The sequence below is a fragment of the Lacerta agilis genome, chromosome 4 (assembly GCF_009819535.1).
Source record: "Lacerta agilis isolate rLacAgi1 chromosome 4, rLacAgi1.pri, whole genome shotgun sequence".
NCBI lineage: Eukaryota > Metazoa > Chordata > Lepidosauria > Squamata > Lacertidae > Lacerta > Lacerta agilis.
The window spans coordinates 65,209,965-65,235,499 of record NC_046315.1 but is presented as its reverse complement, the minus strand read 5'-3'; the positions used below and the strand labels follow the sequence as shown (position 1 = coordinate 65,235,499).

The 25,535-nt window shown below is 42.2% G+C and overlaps 1 protein-coding gene across 4 annotated transcripts in view; it reads left to right on the top strand.

Annotated features, from left to right (window-relative positions):
* The window catches only part of FRMPD4 (FERM and PDZ domain containing 4), a 272,525-nt gene that overhangs the window by 235,388 nt on the left and 11,602 nt on the right, over nucleotides 1–25,535 (top strand). For all 4 annotated transcript variants that reach the window (XM_033147406.1, XM_033147408.1, XM_033147409.1 and 1 more), the window contains 6 exons: nucleotides 3,813–3,858; nucleotides 14,251–14,355; nucleotides 17,331–17,438; nucleotides 19,656–19,787; nucleotides 22,423–22,542; nucleotides 24,213–24,349. In XM_033147406.1, coding sequence (XP_033003297.1) covers nucleotides 3,813–3,858; nucleotides 14,251–14,355; nucleotides 17,331–17,438; nucleotides 19,656–19,787; nucleotides 22,423–22,542; nucleotides 24,213–24,349 — 648 coding nt within the window. The remainder of the gene's footprint in view (nucleotides 1–3,812; nucleotides 3,859–14,250; nucleotides 14,356–17,330; nucleotides 17,439–19,655; nucleotides 19,788–22,422; nucleotides 22,543–24,212; nucleotides 24,350–25,535) is intronic.

Genomic DNA, 25,535 nt, shown 5'->3' with positions numbered 1-25,535 from the left:
TAGTCCGAGACAGATAATACTTAGCAATACCGCTTTGACCTTTGTAATGTTCCATCATCTAATACTTCTGTTCACCTTTATGTTCCTCATTTCTTGCATGTTAAGTATCTCTATGAAACTGGGTAGAACTGCCAAATACAGTCAGAGTGGAATGCACTGTAAATGTAAAGTGAATGGCCCTGAAATCCCCCTAATCTTATAAAAATCCTCATTCAGGTTGTTGCTGTTGTTAAGCAAGTGTTAATTCTCTGGAAATAAAGAAAATCTGGTTATTGGCATCTGGATTCTTTGTTAGCTAGACAAAGAGCATATTAACTAAAGCCACTTTATGATCTCTGGTTTCTTTTCAAATCTGCCTTTGTTCAGGGTGGAATATACATTTACACCGTTCTGCCTGTATCAAGGGAGGCATAGCTAGCAAAGGCATGGAAACACCAGCAAAGGGAGATTTTGCTTTTTGAGTTCTAGGGCTGAAATTAATAGCATTTGCTGTGGTTCTTAATAACATTTCGTGCAAGGTTCACTGTATTGACTGACTGAGGCAGGAGATGTATTTCTCAAGTCTTAAATCAGTCAAGAATAGCTTGTAAAACAGGAATATCCAATTGTGTTGTGGTTCTTCATGGGTTTGAAAAATGGCAAGTATAGCATTGGTGGCCTTACGATAAACTCTGGTGGTGCCTCATGAGTTTATGTCTCTCAGCCCTACAACATTCTTCGCTTCTGGAAAAAAATTGTCCATCCACTGATTGGCCTATGATAACCTGTCACACTTCAGCATGTTTGCCTATCCTAACCAGCTGCATGATTTCACAAGCTGCTACCACAAAGATAACCACAGACGAGGCATCCTATAAACCTCCAAGGAAATATTTCACTCCACAGTTATAAAAGAGTAGGGTTATTCTCTCTTTGTCCAAACAGCTACACAAAGCAGCATGGCAATACAATGATTTCATCCGGTACACAGCTACCACAAAATCATTCATGTTTTCCATCCTAACAGTGTCACATTGAAAGCCTCCCTTTTAGCCAAAGAGCTACTCACAAATGGGCCTTTCTCTTAATTTTTGTTTCCTCTCTCTAAAGTTACAGGGACCAATACCTTTTCTTTCCCTTCCACTCTGGCTGAAAAGACTGAAAAAGACTTTGTCCCTTGGGTGGGAGTGGGGATACAGAGTGTGTGTCATGTTCCTTAAGGAACAGCTGCTACTAGAATGCTTTCCTGACACATGGTTGCTTTTCGTGGAGTTGTTCTAGACCAGGGATGTCCAACCAGTAAATCGTGATCCACCAGTAGATCCCTAGCTGATCCTGGTAGATCACGGAATCCTTATTGTGTACAAAAAGTTATGGGGGAAAGGCTAAAAAAAACTCCTCCCCAAAAAGCTCAACAACTCTGGGCACTTCCTTCCTAAAGAAAGCTCAACAATTCTGGGCAATCAACCCACCCCACGCACGCTCCTCCTTCCTCCAATGTCAATGGGTAGATCACTGCCAGTTTTTTTATACTGGGAGTAGATCACAGTCTCTTGGGAGTTGGATGTGTCTGTTCTAGACTGAATGGGATGGAGAGATCAATAGTGTTTTAAGACCAGTCACATAAGTTGCAAATGTGGAACCACTTACCAGGAGTCCCCAGTTACTTCAGCTGCTGGATTATTCATGAGTAAATTCTTTTGGGCTTTGTACTCATTCAGGCTAATGCAGTGGTGGTGATTTATTTTGTTTTTCCAACTGAGCAGCACTGGCATGCAAATTAGTTGCACTTCAGTCAACCCGGCAATAAATCTCAGAAGAAGGCAATTAATTACATTGGAAATCGGGGGAGCCAACAGAAACTTAAGTTCATCACCATCAAGTGGCAACTAACCTTTCCCAAATGATAAAAAGAAAAACAGCCCCTTGATGTAATAAAACAAATATTGGCTTTGAGGGTGTTTACATGGCAAATAAATATGCATTTATCTATGTGTTTCTGGGATACTCAATAAGATTAACACTTAATAACAGCTCCTCAGCAAAAGCTTTGAATGCTCCAGCACGGGCTTTTTGCCATCTCTGTGTCCCATTTTGCAGCTTTACCCAATGTGCTGGTTCAACTTTTCAGAAAGCTATCAATTAATTACTTTAAATTAATTATAAGTAGATGATAATGACTGTGGTTTTCCTCAGAATCTTTCCTCTTAGTCTTTAGAGGATGCTGAAGGTTTTGAATGGCTGAGTCTATCCTTGTGTGACCCAAAATTACCTTTGACTATGTGCAAACACATTTTCTTAGGGCAGCTGCACACCTGATGCGGCAAACATGTTTGGCGTGTGTTTCTGGCAGCAAATTCACAAAGAATGAAAGACATCTTTTTAAGTATCATGCTACAAACATCTGAAAATCCTACCAGGGCCTTGCAAATATCTTATCCATGCTTTAAAAGTGCAATGTTTATGCATGTTTGCTTGGTGGTCAGTCGCACAGTGTTTAATGGGGCTTACTCCCAAGAAAATTGAGCATTAGGATTGCAACCTAAGTGTTGGACTCATAGAATCATAGAATTGGAAGAGACCCAGCAGTCATCTAGTCCAACCCCCTGCAATGCAGGAATCTCAGCTAAAGCATCCATGACAGATGGCTATCCAACTTCTTCTTAAAAACTTACAGCGAAGGAGAGTCCTTAGCCTCCCAAGGGAGGCTGTTCCACTTTGAAAGCAAACACCAGATATCATCTTTGTACAGGCATATATACACTATTGGTTCTCACTAGAAAAATAAGTAATAATATACAAGTTGAATTGCTATGATGCAAGTTAAAGAGCCTTAATTCTGATACTACTTTTGACTCCTGTATGTATGTCTGTTCATTTGTTTTGCTGTCAATCTGGCTTTATCAGATGTTGGTCTGTTTGTCTGTAGACTGCAAGAAGTGGGGAGAGCTTGAAATACCTTAAAACCCACTATAATGTAGTAATATTTACTTTCTTCTTCTTTGCTGCTTTCCCCAACCGCCTCTCCGGCTCCATTAAGACATGGGGTTTACTGGTTATAATGCTTGTGCTTCTGTCTTGATTTCTAATGTTCCTTTAAACTGCAGTACCAGTACTGTGGCCTTTTTAAAATCAATATACTGCCATAAATGGCTGGGGAAACTGCATATCACCTGAAATTTCATCAACATAAAACTCCTGCAATTTTCCGAGTTAAGGGGGTTGCAAGCAGATTTTTCTATGGAAACAATGAACATGGAAATTAGTGCTAAACTTTCATTAGATTCCACTAGGTTTCCAGAAGTGACTTTTATGTCATGTTAAAGATAGCATAAGATGCAAATAAATGAACAGGTAAGTCAATGCTGTGAAGATGGAATAAAGTGATATCTGAATGCAGCATCAGTTGCTACTGCTTTGGCATGATCGCCAGCCCCCCATGTGTCTTCTTTCTGGGTCCCCAGCTAGTGTGGAACCATATAGCAGATGGAGTGGTTCCAGGATACTCTATAACTAATCAGATTTGACTGTGTAATAACATCGTTGAGGGCAAAGAGTGAAAACTCCCTGCACCAGAATTGCCTTCGTTCTTGATGGGCAAACTGTCACCCTGTTTCAGAGAAAGCATGTATGGTGTGGACATTTCCTTGTAGTCAAAAATATCTGGGGAAACTGCTGTTTGTCTTGGCTCAGCTCTGTTCTCAATACTCTTGGTGTTGTTGTTGTTAACAAATGTCCTGTTACAAGATCCCAATTCTCTCCACTAAAAAGTAAACCTTGTTATCTCTGGAGCATAAAAATATGAATCGTCACTCTCATCTCCTTTTTTACAGAAGCTGCAAAGAATCGATCCTCCTTACTGTTATTCAGCCTTATCCTGTAAGTAGTTATCATGTTTTTTAAGAATTAGTTTCCTAGCAACATTTACTGCTTTTGTCTGCCTATTCTCTCTCTGTGTGTCTTCCTTATCTGCATAACCAATAGCACAAGTAAAGTACGAGCTGTGTCTTTGAAGATAAATGTGATGATTATATACTACTCTAGACAGAAGTGGAACAATGTAAGTGTAATTTAAATAAATATGGATACATTCCAGTATGTATGAGGAGTGCTTCTTGGGGGCAGAGGAACAAGGATATTGAATTCTGCTCCAAGACATTTCACAAGTATACTAGCCAATCTTTTTGTGTCTTCTTTTTTTGGCTTCCCTTTCCCCCCTTGTCATATCTTGTCTAGCAACACCGTGATTATATTTCTTTTCAGCGGGTTTTAAATGACATGGGGGTCTTCCCCCCTTTTTTTGGCGACAGGGGGCTGCATTTATTCTCCTTGAGCAAGACTCAAGCAAACTAAAGACCCAGCTAGAGCTTAGATAAGTAATGGAGCAAAAAGTGATGTGGCAATTCATGGTATCCCCCACCCCTGCAGACTGTAAGACATAAAAGCAACTTTTGCCTGTTTTTATGTAGTACGGGCAAGTGCACAGGCATGTGGCAGGCAATATCCCTTTATTCACATGCAACAGTGCAAAATACAGGCCTGTCTTAAACAGGTGGAAAGACTCCTCCAAAAATGCTTGGGGTACATATGATGTCCATTTTCAGGACAACTGAGTGCTTTAAGCTAAGAGGAGACTCTGAGTGCCCAAGCTACAAATGTGGACAATGACATACTGACTACAGATGAATAGATCTCTCCAAACCTACTTCATGTTCATTTTGGTTTTGGATATAAACAGTCCAATCTCATTTCTGCAGTTAATATGCAGGCTGCCCTCCCTGGCAAATAATCTACATAGATATAACCAGAGGTGCAGTCCTGCACCCAAGATTGTGGGGGCATAGAGCAAGCTGGTCACTGAGCCGTGCCACGCTTGGCTCCACGCTCAGCCCCCCCCCCAACATTGATGGGGCCTGGCCCCCTGCCCGCAGGTATTGAGGGGGCTGAAAACACCTCGGCCCCATAGAGTTGTCTGGATATAAGAAAAATCAAGTGCTTATGAAGGTCATCCAAGAGCATTAAAGCTCCCTCTCTCCCAACTTTATAAGCTGGCTGCTTGGATCAGCTAAGAGGTGCAGCTGCTGCTGCTGCATGGTCTACAAATGCCCCTAAGAGTGTCAGGCTGTGATGACATCCTACTCCTCCCATGCGGCCATCATGCTTCCTCCCCATATAATGTCTCTGAAAGGGAATGGGACATTATTGCATCCCAATACTCCCAGAGGAATTTGTGACCCTGTTTGCAACCCACACAGCAAGTGTTTCCTAGCCACTCTGGAAACACTTGCTGAGTACAAGTAATCCAAAAGGGAGGGGGAACAATTTTAAAGCCCTCAGATTTACCTCATGGAGGAATTTGGTCCGGTGCAGATTCTGAACAAGGCCACAGTCTGATAGTTTTACATTGTCCTGAGAAGTGTGAGGATGCTAAGATGCTCTGGCACTTCTTATTCTGCCATAAACTATTGCATAATTCTCTTTCCCTATAGCCTTATCTACACAATTTAGCCTACTGGCATTTTATTTAATGTGCTTATTAATTTACATGGCATTTTATTTACACTATGTGATAAAAATTTTAGCTTTCACTGTGGTGAGCAAATGATGGAAGAAATCTGGCTCATAGATCTCAGAACTCATTATGCAGAATTCTCCTAAGTGAGTAGTGTCCTTCATGCTTGGACAGCCCCCTACTTAAATGGTAATAATATGTCCCCTTGCTTTTATTCCACATCTTTTCCAGGTAGCTAAGGCTAGCAGCAAGGAATAGATCACGTTTGCACCAAATTATTATGTAAACAGAGATCTATTTGTGGCCTAAAGTCTTGTCTTTGATATAGCTTATTCATTTTGACTCCAGTTAATAGCAGGGATCCATTGAAGGTTTGTAAGTTAGTATAAAATGGCATCAGAATTAAACTCACAGTACGTTTGATGCCATGGTTTTTAGGAAATTCATTCCACATTTTATTATTAAGAAACACAACTGCTTGTTCCATTATTGGATTTAATAACATAGAAAGCAAAAAAATATATACAGCCTGCAGTGAAGCTGTATGCAGCTTGGAGATATTCTTATAGTGCTAAATGCAATCAGAGGGATGCATGTTATAAATTTTATTCCTGGCCTGAGGCCATGCTACCTCTGATTGGATGGCAGCAATCCTTTTCTTGTACACTTATAATGCTCCTGATATTTAGAATGCTGAAACAGTAACTGGCTGTGTACTCAGAATGAACTGTTACTTTGGGGGGGGGGGTGTTAAAAAAACAAACCAGAAGCATATTAGGTCAACTGCAAGAATAAACAAACCAAGGTAGTTGAAGCTTCAGATGGATCCATACCACTACAATAACCTCAGAATGACCTAATGCATTAGTCTCTCTGTGTATTAAAAATTATCCTATTATTTGTACTGAATTTTCTCATTGGCTGAAACAAAACAATACGAACCGTTTTAGAGTGGCCATTTTTCCTAGTTTACAGAAGACATTTCTATCTTTGAAGGGCTGTCTAGCCCAAGTCTGAATTAAAATAAAGAACCAAAAGAAATACCCGTTAAGACGCACTTTTTTCCTCCTAAAAAGTAAGGAGAAATATCTGTGCGTCTTATGGTGTGAATGGTGGTCCCTGGAGCTGAATTGCCCAGGGGCCAAAAGAGAATCATGCTTTTTATTTTACACCAGAGAAAAGCTGGTGTTGAAAGGACCCCCGCTCAGCAGCTGATCAGCAAGAGATCAGGAGAGAGATGAGAGTCCCAGGCTCCCTTTCAGCCCCACCCTCTTGCCCCGCCCTCCTTTGTTGAATGTGCTGCAGAGGGAGGTTGTTTCTTTCCCCAGAGACATGTGACTGGCTGATTAGATTATCTGTCTGGAAACTGTAGAAAAGGCTCCCTTTCCTTTAGAAGCTGCAGAAATGTGAGTTGAACCCCATAAAAACGGGGCTTTTTCTCTTTACTTTTCCCCCTTTGCAAAAGGAGCTTTGCTTTTCCAGCTTTGCAAAAAAGCTGCAAAACTTTTAGCTGATCCTCAAAAAACCAGGGCTTTTCCCTTTGCAAAAAAAGCTGCAAAACTTTTAGCTGATCCTCAAAAAAACAGGGTTTTTCCCTTTGAAAAAAAAGTTGCTAAACTTTTAACTGATCCTCAAAAAAACAGGGCTTTTAGAGGAGGAAAACCAGGGGAAATTTTTTTTTTGCTGGGTTTCCTCCTCTAAAAACGAGGTGCGCCCTTTGGTCCAAAAAATACGGTAAAAGCAGAGCCTCTGAATTTGCCCATAACATACATACTTACAAACATAATTTTATTTTTATGCCGCCTTTCCACAGTTCAAACCATGGTCAAGGTAGCTTACAACATAAAAAATACATAACTACAACATAATAAAAGTAGTCGTGAGCAATAAACAGAACATTAAAAAATACAAAACTGAACCGAACAATTTCCACATAAACCACAAAGTCTAACATAAAGTTACAAAATACCAACAGCAACAGCCCTTCCTCAACGAATTCCCACACACAATCCAGCCCAAAAGTCTGTTCAGCAGCCTCAGGTTTTGTAGCTGAAGTCGGTCCGGGACCTGCCCTCTCAGGTCAGCTGGATATAAGACCTGCAAGGCAGGGAGCAGGTCTTCCAGGACTTACAGAACTCAACAGTACCTGGGCAGCAGATGGAGTGGGCACAAAAAAACCCTGATTGCCAGTAACATTGCTCTTAGGTGGTGTGCTAGGGAGTAGATGGTGTAATCTCAGCTCATGGGTTTTACCAGATGAGTTTGTTGTTTTTTAAAAATCTGACTCCGATGCAGTATGTGTTCGAACCAGATACCACAGCAGAAATATTTTATTTTCTTTGCTTCAAGGTAGAGATGATCTTAAATGAAGTATAATTGCCCCCATTTGTTTTGTCAAATTGTTTTGATCTCCTGAGGAAGTGTTGTCTATCCAACAGTTGTGTAAAGAGAAGAGAGAGCAAAGGTGTATTCTGAATTGGATAAAACAAGTACCCGTAGTATATGTACCCTTGCTACTAACCCATCATGAAAACAACTTGGTGAAACTAACACTATTATAGAATTACAGTACTCTGGTCATCTGCTGAACATAATTCACTCAGTGTCTTCCAGATTAGTTTTGCTTAAGCTCATTCATTTTCAGTTTAATTACAACCAAAGCCAAACATTCTTCTTTTGTGCTTCCTGTCAATCTAATAAATCTTTCTCAGGTTAATTTGAATGTCATCTGTACTGATAAGGAAAGGATTTAAGAGCTTAATCACTTGGAGCACTTTGAAGTTTCACTTTTCGGGAAGTTTATTTGATTATCTGTTGAAAACATTTTGTTTTGTAAATGGGTTATCATTGCAACGGGTAGTTTATTAGGCTTAGGCATATTTCCAATTAGATCATTTATCCATTGTGCTGTGCATTCAGGCTTGGAGAATAAATTTCAATTGAGGATCTGATAAGCCATCATTCTGGAAAGCTATTAAATCCTAAGAAGGTACCTTGCTGTGAGGGGACAGCATAAGCAAGTATTTGCTTCTACTGAGGCTGGCAATGGAAGGAAACCCTTTAATCATCCACATGAATCCTTTTACTGTAAAGCTCAACGTCTATGCAGATAAACAATAAAGTATACACAGTTATACAAACTGATTTCGGCATGTGGTTTGTTCTGTGGGTTTATGATTATTTGGTGTTTTGAAATTATTGTGGGAATGTATTTTGATATACACCGAATCAGGAAAACAGATCTGGTCTTCACCCCCACTCCTGCCCACCCCCAGATATCCAGAGATGTTTGTTAGAAAATCAAACATTTTCTTCCATGCTGGGGTAGGCATGGCAGTCTTTATTTGCTCCAAATTATTGCCATGAAGTGAAGTTGAAGATTTACCAGTAAATCCTGCAGTAAGAAAATAGAGTTTGCTCAGGGTTGAGAGAGAGGGAGAGTCAATGAATTAGCCTAGGGCCAAAGGGCAGATTGGCTTGATCTCTTACTGCAGCTGATTTCTGCTTCACTTCTGGCTGCTCCTGAATTTCTGCCTCTCTCTTGATGTGTTCCTTCCTTTATTTCCTGATTCTGTTTCTTCATATCGGGCAGGTTGGGGGGGGGGTGACCTCAGTCCCAGTGGCCAAATGTGGGCCTCCAGGCATTTATGCCCCTCAGAACTCTCTCCAGGGCACATTCCTCACCAGTCCTCTTTCATACACTCCTTGGCTGTTTCTTTAAATACATTGTGATGCACAGTCATATTTTATTAAAAACATTCCAATACCTGGTGGTGGACCAGGGAGTCCTCCAGTTCAGATCTGGGTGTCTTGCAGACTCACTCCTCCCGCGTGCTGTCGATCCTATGGATATATAATAATGCTGGCCTGCATTGCAGTTTTGTTGCAAGGATTCTAATGCCACAGAGAGAATTATGTTTTAAGCTCTTAGGGAAGAGCCTAATTATAGATATCATTAGACATTATAACATCATTGTGCTCTTCCCTCTGTTGGATGTGTGAACATCACACACCTTTTGTTTCCATGGAATTCTGAGGTCTACCCCAGTAAAAAGTGTATACTGGCTATGTACCCTTATTTGCCTGGAGATAATTCACTGCCTTTCCAAGGCGCTTTCATTAAAATAAATATTGACAAATATGACAGCCTTGGAGCCATATTGGTAGTCAGCAACTGCTGCGTAATTATTAGTCAAGAAAAAGTTGGCCATGATGGATAGAGCTGTGAAGAGAGAATGAATGAGATGGGGATAAGTACTAGGGACATAAATTTGTTGTGGAAATCTAAGCAACTTTTCCTCAAAAAAAGGGGGGGCTGCCTCACAATAAAGGCTGCAGACATGTGTCTTCTCAATTCTTATTGTTTTGATTTTGTTATTTCCCAGTGTACCAATTCTTGTTCCTGTAAACTAGCCGGCGTGTAGCTTGTGGCTATTAATTACCATATTTAATGTGTTTACTGTTATGTAATGATGAAGTTCATTTAATAGCATATTTAATGTGAGCATCTAGGAAGATACGTTAGCTTCTTGCTCATCTTTTATTATATCTGATTTCACTGTCTCATTCTCAGTGAATGTTAAAGTATGAAATTCCAAATAACTTTCATAGAATGTTTTTTCCCTCTCCCACCTAATTCACATGTTGTAATCCATTCCATTGTTATTAAGCTAAAACCCCTTTTTATTTTTTTTATACGCAACCATAGCTGTGCCTTTTTGAAACTTTCACAATCCTATAAATAACAATAGTGGAAAATAAAGGGGACAATATTTGTCACAAGGTCTATAGCAACATGATATGGTGTGAGATCCATTATGGGAACCCGTAACTCTAGGATAAGATATTGTGGATAGGCATTTTGCATTTGTGCAGTCAGTGTCTATTGAACATTATGTGCAGTTATTTGTGGACTTAACTGAGCTGCAGCTCAGCGGTAGAGTACATCATGTTTTGCATGCAGAAAGCTCCAGGTTCAATCTCTGGCATCTCCCAAACAGGCTGGAGAACCTCTGCCAGTCAGTATAAACATTATTGAGCTAAATGGGCCAATAGTCTGACTCACAATAAGGAAACTTCCTTTGTTTCTTAAGTTGCTACTGTTGTATTCTGTGCGCCAGTTGCAGTTAACAGATTTGTAGTAGGTTAATATGTTTTTTGTAACTGTGAGCTTCATAAAGCAAGCAAATGAAGCACGTGAGGGTGGTCTGGAATGTAGTCATACCTTGGAAGTTGAACGGAATCTGTTCCAGAAGTCCATTCAACTTCCAAAACATTTGAAAACCAAAGCGCGGCTTCTGATTGGCTGCAGGAAGCTCCAGGTTTTGATCATTCAGGAGGCAAAACGTTAAAGAACTAGGCTGTTCAAAAACCAAGGTACAACTGTAGTGGTCTTCCATTCCTACCGATGTGTTCATACTGTCATAAGCAATTTGCTTCCACGTTTGCGGCCATGGAAAAATCTCATTGGTCCACACACAAGAGTTCTTGCTGGCATTGGTTACGGTAAGGTATTAGAGTTTTCTCATTCTTCCTACTCCCAACAACATAGTGCTAATGAGACTGGCTTTATTGCTGATTTTATTACAGACTATATCTTACAAACCCTATAAATATTCTATATTCTGCATTCCCTGACAAATGCATTGCTTAAGCTCCTGCTTAAGGTCATTAAATGAGAATAATGTCTTCTATTTAGCTAAAAAGAAGTGCTTTCATTAAAAAAAAATGAACTAGTTGGTCCATGAACCATTAATCACTCTTATACTCACAATATGAATACGAAGGTATTAAAATAGAAATTGTTGCAACATAGCAGTTTCGGTTTTATTGCTGGACTTATTTTGTTGGACACATGAGCTCTGAAAATATAAATCAAGTTCTTTTAGTAAGAGAAGCACCCTTTAAAACATTAAAAAGCTGAAGCAGCAACCTTCAATGGTATTGCAGTTCAGATTCTGAAACAACAGTATTTAAACATTTGACCCTAGATCATTGGGAAAGTTTGTGTTACAAATTTGGTATTTAGCATGAATCACCAGATATGATGGATGCAATGGACCTGATAAACCTGGATCATCTAATGTAGGAGTGGTGGTGCCGGGGAATCCTTTTTCTTCTCAAGGCCATATAGACAACCTTCCAGTGGACACAGGCCAGTGGTGCCAAAGGCAAACGTGGGCAGTGAAATGGATATGCATTTTACCTTTGTACAAGAGGCTAGTTCCATTGAACTCGCACATCCCTCTCTATTCTCTGTCCAGACAAGAACTATTAACATTATCAGCTCTTGTACCTGAAGTTCCCCATTCCTGATCTCGTGTGATTGCTAACTAGTATGACCATCAAGAAGGCTGATCGCCGAAGAATTGATGCTTTTGAATTATGGTGCTGGAGGAGACTCTTGAGAGTCCCATGGACTGCAAGAAGATCAAACCTATCCATTCTCAAGGAAATCGGCCCTGAGTGCTCACTAGAAGGACAGATCCTGAAGTTAAGGCTCCAGTACTTTGGCCACCTCATGAGAAGAGAAGACTCCCTGGAAAAGACCCTGATGTTGGGAAAGATGGAGGGCACAAGGAGAAGGGGACGACAGAGGATGAGATGGTTGGACAGTGTTCTCGAAGCTACTAACATGAGTTTGGCCAAACTGCGGGAGGCAGTGAAGGATAGGGGTGCCTGGCGTGCTCTGGTCCATGGGGTCACGAAGAGTCGGACACGACTGAACGACTGAACAACAACAACAACAACAATGACCAAGAGGCTCAGATTTGCTGCCATTTTGGTATTTCCCTAGCACCTTGACTCTAAAGTCACCATTTTACCTTAGAAGGTAGGCCATGCTGAGACTTAGGACAAGTAAGCAACATTTGCACCTTTCTATTCCATTAACAGAGAATAGAAGTAGCTCTTGATGTTCATGCAACATATGTGAGACGACTGGAGTATGCAGGTGCCTTTCTCCCTTCTTAGTCCCCAATGCAGTCAAATACTCCGTATAATAATAATAATAATAATAATAATAATAATAATAATAATTTATTTATACCCCATCCATCTGGCTGGGTTTCCCCAGCCACTCTGGGCGGCTTCCAACAGAATATTAAAATACAATAATCTATTAAACATTAAAAGCTTCCCTAAACTGGGCTGCCTTCAGATGTCTTCTAAAAGTCTGGTATTCACCTATTAATTTGTATTTCGGAGCCCTGGATAGGGAAATCTCCATGCCTGAAGCACCAGAAAATCCATCATAGATACTTCAACACCCATTAGAACCCATCATGATTGAGGGACCTGTATCCCACATCTGCATACAATCACCCACCTGCGCTCTGGACATTTGCATTAGATTTCCATGGCAGGAAAAAGAAAATATCAAAATATTACCAGAGATGCCATTCTCTTATTCTAATCCAAAGAAAAACTTTTTACTTGCACTAAAGAACCTTTTAAAAGGATATAAAACATGCTACTTTGACAGCAGCCATACTCTATTAATTAGCAAAACAGTTGTAATGACCTTTTTGCCCAGCCAGTTGGATGAAGGTCACAACTTGGAAATTTTTGTGATTCTTTTGTTTCTCCATGGCATAAAATAACAACACCAGCTTATTTTCTTAAAGGCACACACCTACATACACACAAACATATGCGGGGATTGCATTCAGAGTCATTGCACACTTGTGTGAAACCACATGCAATTGAAACACACCGCTGCCCCACTGTGCCCCTATTCTGCCTCTCCCCCCCCCCGTGAAACCCTTTTAGTGATGTGCTTTATGACATTTCCAGGTTAGTTCCAGGTTTGGTGCTGTGCACAATCGTGCACATATTGGTCCCACCTAAAATGGGGCATATATATTTATGGTAATAGACAGCTTTCCCGCTGCACATTGTGCAGTACATTGTTTCACATGCCCCTTAACAATTTATTCATTGGAAAGAAGTTTGGTGCATCGTTTTGCATCCTGAATGCAAGTCTGTGGCAGAACTGAAGGTGCAACAGACTATGGCAGCAAACCATTGCAGCCTGCTAGATCAATACAGTTGTACTATATTAAAAAAAACCCTGAAACAAAAGAGAAGTAATCACCTATGAATTTCTCTTTCCATGTGAAGACCCAGTTACTACAGCTGCTCCATTTTCAAAAGCCTACATGTGAAAATATTTTGCATACCCTCTTATAGACTGTGTTGTTGGCATTCATCTGTCTCGGGAGACAGTGGAAGAGTGCCCCTTTGGAGGTCAAATCAAATCATTGGAGAGTTACAGTGCCAACTATGGCTGTGGAGGCTGATACAAGAGACACTTTTTTCAGGTGGAGGAGATGAAGGTGCCCAGTTGTGCTGCTACAGATGCAGCATGGTGTTTCTTCTTTCTGTGCTCCTCCCAGCAACCATTGCTCCTTTGGTCACTGCTGTGGCTACACAACCTGATGGTGTGCCTCCAGGCACTGTGATTGTCTTTGAGGGATTCCCATATGGCAGGGTTAATGTTGCCCACCTTCATGTCACTGAAAGAATGTCAGCCGATTCCTGTTGCATCTGACCGACTGTGTTTTAATTTTTTCACACCACTAACAGAAAAGTGTGATTTGCTTTTATTTCCATTATATAATAAATAGCATTGGGCAGAAGCAGTAATATTTATGACAGATGGGATCAAATGAGACTTGATCAGGAGATCTATAGCAGTGGTTGGCAGTTAACTGTCAGTCAAGTCATGTTTGCCTTTTCCACTCATCCCTTCTTTCTAGTCTCCTAAATCGGCATTTATCAGCGCTGCGAAAAAGGCCAGATTGAAGTCGAATCCTGTCAAAGTGCGATTCTCAGAAGAGGTCATTATTAATGGCCAGGTTTCTGTGAGTGTGAATATTTATTTCTTCATTTTAAAATATAATTCCCTTTTAAGAGAGAGGGGGGAGGGAGGGAGAGATTAATTCAAAATCACTCTCTAAAGCTTTACATGAACAATACTGTAGTATGATAAATTGCTAGTAGATATGTGTGAGCAATGTATTCATTATAGACATTATATCCAAACCATGCCTTAAAAAAAGAAAGAAAGAAAGCAAAGTTATCCAGGATTCTAAGGATCAATTGAAGCATATAATCAGTGGCATGTCCCTATGCTCCTCTGTACCATTGCGTATTTTATTCAACACTGCTTGTTTGGAAATATCTCTGTGTTGAAATTATACATCATGTGCAAAGCTTACATAATGGGCAGTGAACATCCATTGTGACACACAAGTTCTTAAGATGGAAAGCAATTCTCTCTCACAAATCTATAAATTCTTCACAAGGTTCTTAGTTTTGATGGAGAGTATTTTCCAGCGAGCAACACAACATGTGAAATCATGTGAAAGGACCTTACTGTGTAATTAACTGAATGGTTGCGCCTGAGCCATAATAAAGGTTTCTTGGCAGTTCAGAAGAGACGGGGGGGCAGGGCTGTCCTTCCTACATACACACAGGTCCCACGATTGCATACCCTGAGTAAGAAGGTGTTTCAGAAAATGCAACAGTATGTTTTTTATTCCTTGATCCTTCTTAATAATTTAAAGAATCCCGTTATGAAACCAATGGCACAATGAAATCTTTGGTTCTTGGCAAAGTAAACAACATCTCTGCATTAATATTTCATAGGCATCATCTCCTGATATAGGAGCTATATTATAAATATTATATTATAAATGCTGTGCTTTAAAAAGAGTTCACCGTTGCTTAATTTCGTATCTAGTTTCTTTGAAGTTCAAGCTTCCAACTTTTACCATTGCTCATTCCTGTGAAGAACGAGCACCAATTAGCCAGTACTGTGTTAATCATTGTCTCATCCTTTCCATAAACTAATCCCTGCAATATGGCCTCTCAGTTGCACATTTCTATTTGTAATTTTATAAAAGAAATGGAATATAATAATTGCCATGCTGCGTCACGCCAGTGACCCATTCAGATCAGAATTCAGTCTGTGGGCAATAAAACAAATAAATCCTGGGATGTGCGCAATGGAAGAACAACATGCAAGCAGCAGATGGATTTGCAATCACTCCTTCCCCCCATGAACACATACACGAAAAGTGTATTCATGCTGCGTCATGTTGCATAAAAGGTACTGCTGGGGAAGGAAACCAGGCTGCTGACAATAATTTGGCAATATATTGTATCAAAGCTGAGGCCATCTTTTTCTCTAACTCTTTTTAGACTAATGAGTAATGAGCAGGGGCAGCCCATCCCGTTTCGTCAACTGACGTGAAACAGGAAGCTGCCCTCCGCCAAAGCCTCACTTACCAGGGTCGTGGGTCAGCTGCTTCCAGCGAGATCTTGTGGGACTCTTATGAGATCCTGCTGGAAGCTGCAATTGCACAGGCCAAGTGGTGGCAGGGACCAGGGGCGTCGCTGGGGAGGGGCGGTGGGGGCGGGACGCCCCCAGTGACAGGGTGAGCAGCGGCGGGTGGGGGTGTCAAGCGGCGGCCCCTCCCGCCACTCCCACGCGCCGCCGCTCCCTCCGTCACCCCCGGAGCAGCAGCACATGGATGGGGTGCTTCTGCCGCTTTTTTTCGGCGGGGGGGGCGACCCGCGAGGGGGGTTGTCACCCCCTCCTCGCTGGTCACCCCCCCCCCCGCCGAAAAAACCGCGGGAGGGCGGGCGGGGAAAGCCTGGAAAGGAAGCAGAGCAGCCGCGTTTAAGCGCCGCTCTGCTTCTTTTTCCGCTTTCCGCCGCTTTTTTTTCGGCGGTGGGGGGCGACCAGCGAGGTGGGGGTCACCCGTCACCCCCTCCTCGCTGGTCACCACCCCCCCCCCCCCGCCGAAAAAACCGCGGGGGGGCGGGGAAAGCCTGGAAAGGAAGCAGAGCAGGCGCGTTTAAGCGCCGCTCTGCTTCTTTTTCCGCTTTCCACCGCTTTTTTTTCGGCGGGGGGGCGACCAGCGAGGTGGGGGTCACCCTTGTCACCCCCTCCTCGCTGGTCACCACCACCCCCCCGCCGAAAAAAACCGCGGGGGGGGCCGGGGAAAGCCTGGAAAGGAAGCAGAGCAGGCGCGTTTAAGCGCCGCTCTGCTTCTTTTTCCGCTTTCCGCCGCTTTTTTCGGCGGGGGGGGGCCGACCAGCGAGGTGGGGGTCACCCGTCACTCCCTCCTCGCTGGTCACCACCCCCCCCGCCGAAAAAAACCGCGGGGGGGGGCGGGGAAAGCCTGGAAAGGAAGCAGAGCAGGCGCGTTTAAGCGCCGCTCTGCTTCTTTTTCCGCTTTCCACCGCTTTTTTTCGGCGGGGGGGGGCGACCAGCGAGGTGGGGGTCACCCGTCACCCCCTCCTCGCTGGTCACCACCCCCCCCGCCGAAAAAAAGCCTCGGAAAGGGGGAAATCCCCCCTTTCTGTATACACGTGCGTCGTGACGTCATGATGACGTCACGACGCGCGCGTCGTGCCCCTCCCCCAGGGGGTGCCTCTGCGCTGCCGCCGCCCCCAGCAACGCAGAGGCTAGCGACGCCACTGGCAGGGACACACCTGCAGGGTCACTGCCCCATGGGATTCCGCCACCCAAGGCACTTGCTTCAGTCAGCCTCGTGGACTGTTCAGCGCTGGTAATAAGTAACAGGATTGTAACATCAGTGGCTTAAGGACAGCTTGAGCACCATCCTTCCATGTGAAGGCCATCAGAAAATAGCTCAATATTAGCAGTAAATATAATAATTTATTTTGCTTAAGGGGACCTAGAGTCCTTGATTTCAGGTGTCAGTCAGCTTGTGTGGTTCCTTTCCCTGAATCGGAGTTCTAAGCTAATTTAAAGCCTTGTTATATGGGAGCTCTGACCGTGTTCATTGTTTTTACTCTCTGACAGGAAACTGTTAAAGATAATTCACTTCTTTTCATGCCAAACGTTCTGAAAGTGTATCTTGAAAATGGGCAGACCAAATCTTTTCGGTTTGATTGCAGCACTTCAATAAAGGTAGGCTCGCTGCTCAGAATCTTCAATGTATATTGCATCTTAATACTGCAAAAAAAAAAAGGAATAACGTTCCAGCAAGCCTTACAATAAAATTTTTGTATGCAGGATACTATACTATAAGGCTTCCTTGTGACGAATTTTGTGGATTTAAATGAATTTTATGCTCATAAACTCTAATGTGGCACTAGTGATTCAAAAATAGGGGTGACGGCTTTAATTACTGCAACTTAATTAAAATTACATGGAACTCACTAAGAAGTCATGATATGCTGCCAGAAGTCAGCATGCTGTGCCAGCTGAAATTAAGATATTGATTGCTAATTGAATAACTTGCAACAAATATGGGTCAATAAAATGAGAAATAGGTATGTTAGGATTATGCCAGCAATGAATTGTATTACTAGTAAGTAGACCACAGGCTAAATGAATAAGTGATATTGTGAAATAAATTCACAATGGGAATGGTACTAATGGGAGCCCGGAGCCACTCTGGCTTTAGAGATCCTCTGGAACAGTGTGGGAGGCAGCATTTGGGATGTAGTAGGAGGCGGGAGTCAGCAAAAGTAGCAGCCTACTGTCCAGGCCTGGCTATTTAGGCACCTGAGGCACACCACAAATGACACCCTCTTGGGAATCAAAGGCCGGCACAGATGGAAATGGGGCTGCTCTAAATCATGCCGGGCAGGTGCAGACCCCAGGAGACCCCAGCGAGCAGCCCATGCCAATTCCTGAGTGGGAGGAGACAAGCAGTGCCTCTAATTTGCTGAGAAGCCACAGTAGGGGTGGCATTGAGGTAGGGCTGCCAAAGAGGAGGCACATCTGGCCTCCCAAGGTGCATGCCATAGCAGTCGCTGCCACCATGGTAGAGGTGGCCACAGCAGGTGATGCACTCCTCAGAGGCCGGATCCTGTCTCCGAAGGCCTCACCTTGCCTCATGGGTGGGCTAACCCTGCTACAGTCTCCACCACTTTGATCAAAGGCCTTCTGTGAATGGACGATGCCTTCCCATCTGAGGAAAGCAAAGCCTTTATCCAACTCTGACCCATAATGCATTAGCACAACTTGAGCATGTTGGTAAATGCAGATTATATGATGCAGTTGAATCAACATTGTGACTTATTTATTATTCTGAGAATACAGACTTCGCTCTGGTTCCCTACTGATATCTTTCCTAACCTCTCAAACTTCACATTTGCAATAATATGTTGTCCTTTCTACAGTCAGTTTCCCTTAGTTATATACTCAGTGTGTGCATTTTTGCCCAACGTCTGATCTAAAAATAAGTGTTTAGCATACAATGAACTTGTGAGGAAGTGCCATCCATATGTCTGAGATGCATGTAGGTCTCAGTCATATATTTGAAAAATCTTAGGAACCATTTAACTGCTTCAATAATTTACCGGTATTTATCTCCCTAGCATCAATAATGATTTTGTGAACCAGCATTTTTATTTTCAGTTTACTAAGTATCAATTTCTAATACTGAACTCACCAAACAAATTATTTGTCAAGTGGCAAGGATAACCTATATATATCCTTCAGAGATAAATTGTACATAACACGGGTCTTTACAGATGGGTGATCAGTTTTCAATGAAATCAGAACTGCATTTAGGCAAACTGACATTTAATTGTCATTTTAGAAGTAACAGCAGAAGGTAGAGATTGATACAAAAGTTTGTTCAAAAATATCCACTCAGATGTTTAGCAGTGGGAAGATGACAAGAATGTTACTGATGAAAAAAAATGTCTTTTAAAAAGAAGGGGGGGCATTTTTTATGACACAATATTGCATATTACTGAAGTGGAAGGAAAGTATATGGGGAAATGCCATAAAGTGGACTTCAGCTAAAGCAAGGGGGAAAGCCCTCACTTTTTGCAGGCAGTTCTCAGCCAAATTAGGAAAGAGTGTGTATCTGAATCTCCTGCTTAGAGAGCTGGGGGTTGTTAACCATCGTTTTAGCAGGGGATTCTTGAAAACCTTTTAGCAATGCCTTGCAAGGTGCTTTGAAGTCCTGACCTTGGGACTTCAAAGTGCCTTGCACAGGACATCAGTGTGACATCATGTGATTGGCAGGTGAGCAACTTCAGGTCTGGCTCACAGACTCCTACCCCTTTGGACTGAGAAATTACATTTAAGAGTGAGAGAAAACAAGGTCCCCATTCTATCCGTTTCTTTTCTTCTGGGTGGTTTTTTTCAATGTGTTCTCTTTTGAAGGATGTCATCTTAACGCTTCAAGAAAAGCTCTCAATTAAGTGTATTGAACACTTTTCCCTGATGCTGGAGCAGAAGACTGATGGGTCTGGAACCAAACTTCTCTTGCTACATGAACAAGAGACTCTTACTCAGGTTTGTGCAATAATGCAACTATGCATGCAACAATGAAGCATTGTGGATCCTGAAATAAAGTTTCTGGAATATACTATTGTTATTATTTCTAGAGCAGTGTCAGATAACTACTGTTAGCATATAAATGTGTTTAGTTATAATGCAATGAACCGGACTTAAATCGAAGATGGCTCCATAAGCAGAAACCTCCGTCCTGCTGCCGTAGCTGAAGTGGCTAGGGAACTGCTCTGTGGAGTCTGCAGTGTGGATTTACATCTTGGGAGCTCTGCAACTCTAGCTCCTGACAGGACTCTCTGCTCCCACCTTCATCATGCAAAAAAAAAGGTTGCTCCTTTGCCTCTGTTGGGGCCCAATCTACATTATCTCCTGCTTTCCAGTTTCTGGTGACAGTGTGTGTCTGTGGCTGGCCTTGTTGCATGTTCTTCCCCCTGCCCTTGGCTGTTTGGAAAAGGAGCCTTCCCCTCCCCAGATGGGTGTCCAACTAGGAACCCAGGGGTGGGGCTCTATGTGTGTGCTCTGGTCAGCCATGTAGGTGCTGTATTGTGTGGGATCTCCTTCCTTCGCTTTTGTGTGTTGTGTTGCAGAACAGTAGCATTAAACAAAGAATTAAAAACCCCTGCCTGTATCTCTTGCCTGATCTCTGAGCTACTGCCAGTCTTCCTCGTTATATATATATATATATATATATATATATATATATATATATATATATATATATCCAAATCGCGCTGAATATGTTTCCTCAAGCCTGCTCAAACAAAACCTGTTCCCTGATTGTTTTAGTAATGCCACAATCCATTCACTTCTGCAGTGATAAATGGTGATGCAGAAAACACTGTTGGGTGACTTCATTTATTAGATCATTAAGGAAGATTAAGCTCATTGTGGAAACAGCAGTGTGGGGTTCTTAGAAGCTGTTGGTTCTGGCCTAATTCTGCTGTCACTGGTATCAATTGTTATTTTCTTCGTTATTTGTTTTGGAAAGTCCTTTCAAAAGCTCACCAATAGCTTATTAGTGCTTCTTTCTTTGTGTGTTTGCCTGCCTGCCTTTTGATGATTAGGAAGTAGCTTGTTAGAGCAAGGAAAGCAGAGGACTGTATTATGAATTAGGAGCTGTATTATGGGCACTGAAGAGAAAAAAAAGGCTGAAGAACAATGCTGTCAATTTCCTGTCAATCAAAGCAAACAAAGCTGGGCACAATTCATCCAAAGCTAAGCATCTTTATCTCCTATTGGCTTCAATGCGAGAGATTTGAGCACGAACATCGGCTCTCAGATTGCTTATTTGCCACCTAGACAGTAGGTCCTAACCACACATTGCATTAATTGTGTCACTGTGATATCAGGGGATTTTTTAAAAAATTGATCTTGTGGTGATTTCCTTCTGTGCCAGTATTATTATTATTATTATTATTATTATTATTATTATTATTATTTATTAATTCATAAGCCACTTTTCCTCATAAAGATATCCAAAGCAGCACAACATGAAAAATACATATCAGTACATTATTACCTCAAACTTTCTAATACCAATTTATTTCAAAACATATGGCAATCCAAATAAACATTCATTTTCATAAGACCAACCTAGCATTTTGAATTCATGACAAAATTACTGATGGTGCCAAATGGAGCTTTTTAAAATTGCACTGTGGCATTGCAGCTAGTTTAACCCATCCCTCCATGTGCATTGCAGTCCCAATCGAAATTGGCCCCCATGCCTTCTTTTTTTTTTTAATTCCTTGCTCCAAGCAATGCTATTAATGTCATGTGCAGTTGCTTGTTGGGCCTTCATTGGCGCCTTTTAACAATACCGGCGCCTCAGGAAACTGCCCATGTAGCATCCCCTGCTCTATTTCTTTCCCTTTGTCACATCACTCACCATCTTGTCCCATTTATTGAGCAAAATAGAGACCACAGGAGACAGAATTATATACAAGGAATGCATGGGGAAGGATGCATAGTGACGGCCATTTCCCCTACCCAATTACTATTGTTAAATATATAGGTAGGTTTCTGGGTTGTGTTAATCTATTGCTGCCTTCCCCAACCTGATGTCCTCCAGATGTTTTAGAGTACAGTTCTTATCAACCCCAACCAGCATTGCCAATGATTAGGGATGATGGGGCTTCTGGTCTGTAAGATTGGGGAAGCCTACTGTATACAGTCCCAATATTTTAGATCTACATTGCATAAACCTGGGAGTTCAATAATTATCAAGCTCAGTTTCTCCCTTTTATAGCCTTGATTTCCTGCTCTTTATATTAGTCCAAGTGGTGTTGGTTTTTTTTTTTTTAAAGAAATATGCTCATCCACCTTGTTTTCTTACTGTTTACTAGCAAATGGAAACACTTGTTATTGTATGGGTGAGTCACAATACCTTTTCTGACCAACTCTTGCATTTAATGCAATCTCTCAATTGGGTATAACAGGGCTTAGCCAAAAAAATGATTGAACTGAAGAAAAATCTTACAATTGACTCAAACTGCTGTCCATTGCTGATATTAGCAAGCAAGTATTGCACACTGCATAGGGACACAGGTGGCCACTAAACCACTGACCCTGGGTTTTGTGTGTTACGCAAAGTAGGATGCAATGTCAGGAATTCCACACATGCATTTTGTTGTTCCAGGTGACCCAGAGGCCAAGCTCCCATAAGATGAGATGTCTCTTCAGAATCAGTTTTGTCCCAAAGGATCCCATTGACCTGTTACGAAGGGATGCGGTTGCCTTTGAATATCTGTATGTACAGGTGAGTTGGATGGATCAGGGCAATTTGGGCTTCTTTAAGAGAACATTTTTAAAGACATCCTCAGCTGACAAGTGAGCAGAGAAGAGAGTATTTTTTAAAAAATAAAAAACAACATTTTATTTTTGATGGGAATTGCAGGGAAAATAGCACAAGGGTTTAGATCAGGGATGGGAAACCTCCATCTCATGGGCCAAACCTGGTCTCTTGCTAGTGGTTCAAATTCAGCCCACTAGGCCATTTTCTCCAAACCACGCCCACCAGCTCCACAGTCAACATCTCATGTGACATCAGGTGTGTGCAGGTGGAGTTGTGGCTGCCCATGCACAATTGGGAGCCTTAAAGTGCACGGGCGATGGTGCATTTGCAAGGGAAAGCAGGTTTCGGTTCCCCAACCCCAGCTGATGGGCAGGAAAAGCAAGGCCTGCTAAATCTGCTGAACAAGAGAGCCAGTGCTTGCAGAAAGTAGACTTCAGTTCTCCCACCCACCACTGAAGTTGCCTGCTGGATTGATTCACAGGGCTCACAAAGCTGTGTGCACAGCAGTTCCCCCTTTAAGTGGTTCCTCTGGCAATTGGCTATGCTGCCTGGGGCTGACAGGAGCCAGGATCAAGTAACATCTGGGGGGGGACCACAGGCTAACCACCTTTAGTTTCCAGGATCACTGATGTTCTTGAAATAATAGGCATGGATGAAACTGCCTAGGTTTCCTTGCTGACTATTTTTATCTGTTATTCAACCCTTCCTACAAGGAGCCTAGGGCAGCATGGGGCCCATCTCATCCTTTTAACAACCAGAGGAGGTACTATGACAGAATGATTGGCTAAGGTCATTCAGTGAGGATCATAGGAAACAGCTTTATACCAAGTCATACAACTGGTCCATCAAGCTCAGTCTTGTCTAAACTGATGTAAGCGACTCTCCAAGAGCCATTCCCAGCCCCATGTTGAGATGCCAGCGACTGAACCTTCCACATGGAAAGCAGTTGCTGATTTGCAGTGAGCTCCTCAGCTCAGCCTACCCAAAGCTCTTGTAAGAGGATGCCAGTGTGCGTGTGTGTGGTTTTTTCATTATTTGTCATTTATGCTCATCCTATAATCCGCATTCCTGAACCTATCTATTGTGCTCCTTCCTCCTGGTTCTGCCAAAAGAGGTTGTGCAAACTCTCAGGCCTTTTCATGTGCGAGGAGCTGCAGCATTAGGACCCTGTAGCATATTAATTTGCTGAAGCCAAGTGGTAGTTTGGTCACCTGCCCTTTCACTCACCATGAATTGGCTAAGGAACACCACTTTGGATGGAGAAAGGATAATAAAGAGAATTAGATTCCTTGCTCCTCTCCTAGTCCTTGAATATGACTAGATTCTGACCTGTCATACCCAGCACACCAGTTAGAACAGCCAAGGTTCTCTGTCCGTGCCATGGAAAGGAAATGGGGAGATTTTCTGCTCACTCCCACTTAAGAAGCTCCATGTTACGTATCAACATTTTCATGCATCTTCCCGGCCATTTCTCATTCTGTGATCTTTAAGGATTTATGGATGGCTCATCTGGCAGTCACAGTTCTTGTTAATTATAAGCTTGCCTTTTAAAGAAGAATTAGTCATAATGCGGTGTTTATGTTCAAAATCAGAGATTTTTGAGCTTGATACTCCCTCTGCTGGTTATTTGACAGAGCTGTAACGATGTGGTTCAAGAGAGGTTTGGACCTGAGCTCAAGTATGATATTGCACTGAGACTGGCTGCATTACAAATGTATATTGCAACCGTGACCACGAAGCACACACAGAAAATCTCTCTCAAATACATTGAGTAAGTATAGAATGCAAACCTTATAATATCCGTGGTTACTGTTTATGCGGTCTGTTGATGTGTAAGCTGAATTTGTGATGGAAACGGAACAACTGCAAATGCCAAGTAAAATTTGATACTTTCAGTATCAGCAAAATCCTAACCATCTCCTCTCAGAGGTAAGTCCTACTGAATTCATTGGGGCTCACTCCCAGGTTAGTGGGGTTATGATTGCAGCCTTAGGTTACAGTCCTAACCCCACTTAAGTGGGAGTAAACTTAAAATTCATTGGGGCTTATCCTCACTTTTTTTATTGCCCTGCCTTCTCCAACCTGATGAGATTTACACTCCAAAATACCTTAAGGGAACCAGGTTTGGGAATATTGATCCTGTCACTCTGCAAACTAAGAACACAAATCTCTAAGCTTGTGCAAAACGTTATGCATCCAGCTGCCAATAAGTTATTAAACCCTTAATGGAAATTAAATCAGAGAGAATTGGGCAGAAGGGAGAGTCTGGGATACACTTCCACACTGGGGGAACTACAATAACCAGACTATAATATCTACACTGGAAATTGATTCTGTTGGGTTCCCGCATCATCTCTAATAGCACAAGCTGTCTTGTAATTTATGTTAATACGTATACTGTTCCAAATGAATCCTTGCTCATAGTCCTATTGGCCTAAGCAAGTAGCCCAACCAGTATTTCTAAGCAAGGATTAATAGCTGCAGGTCAGTGTCCATGACTAAAGCATTTAAATGGGGCACACCTTAGGCTTGGTGGGCCCTTGGCAGATGCTATGGCCACTTGAAATGGAACTGTGCAAGGGTAAGCCAGTTGCATGAGAAGCTTCCCACATGGATTATCCAGATCATCAAAATCCCCAGTGTGAGGGTTGCAATCGCAAGCAAACTTTCTGAATGGCTTAGGGAGCCTTTATCTGCAGCCCCTTCAATTTGGGCTACGCTGAAGACTGCACATGTGAATCAGCAATTTGTTTCCATCACATATTCCAACACACAATCATGCTTTGTGGCTTTAGAACAAAAGCCATTTCTCAAAATGGCCTTTTATTCATTTTTCTAGTGTTTGAAATTCATTTACTTTTCTATGTGATAATAGCGTCTGCTGGGTGCAGGTGAGCAACCTGCATTTGCCCCCATTTGGTTTCTCCATGTTTCCTCAACCTTGTTGGGGTACCTTT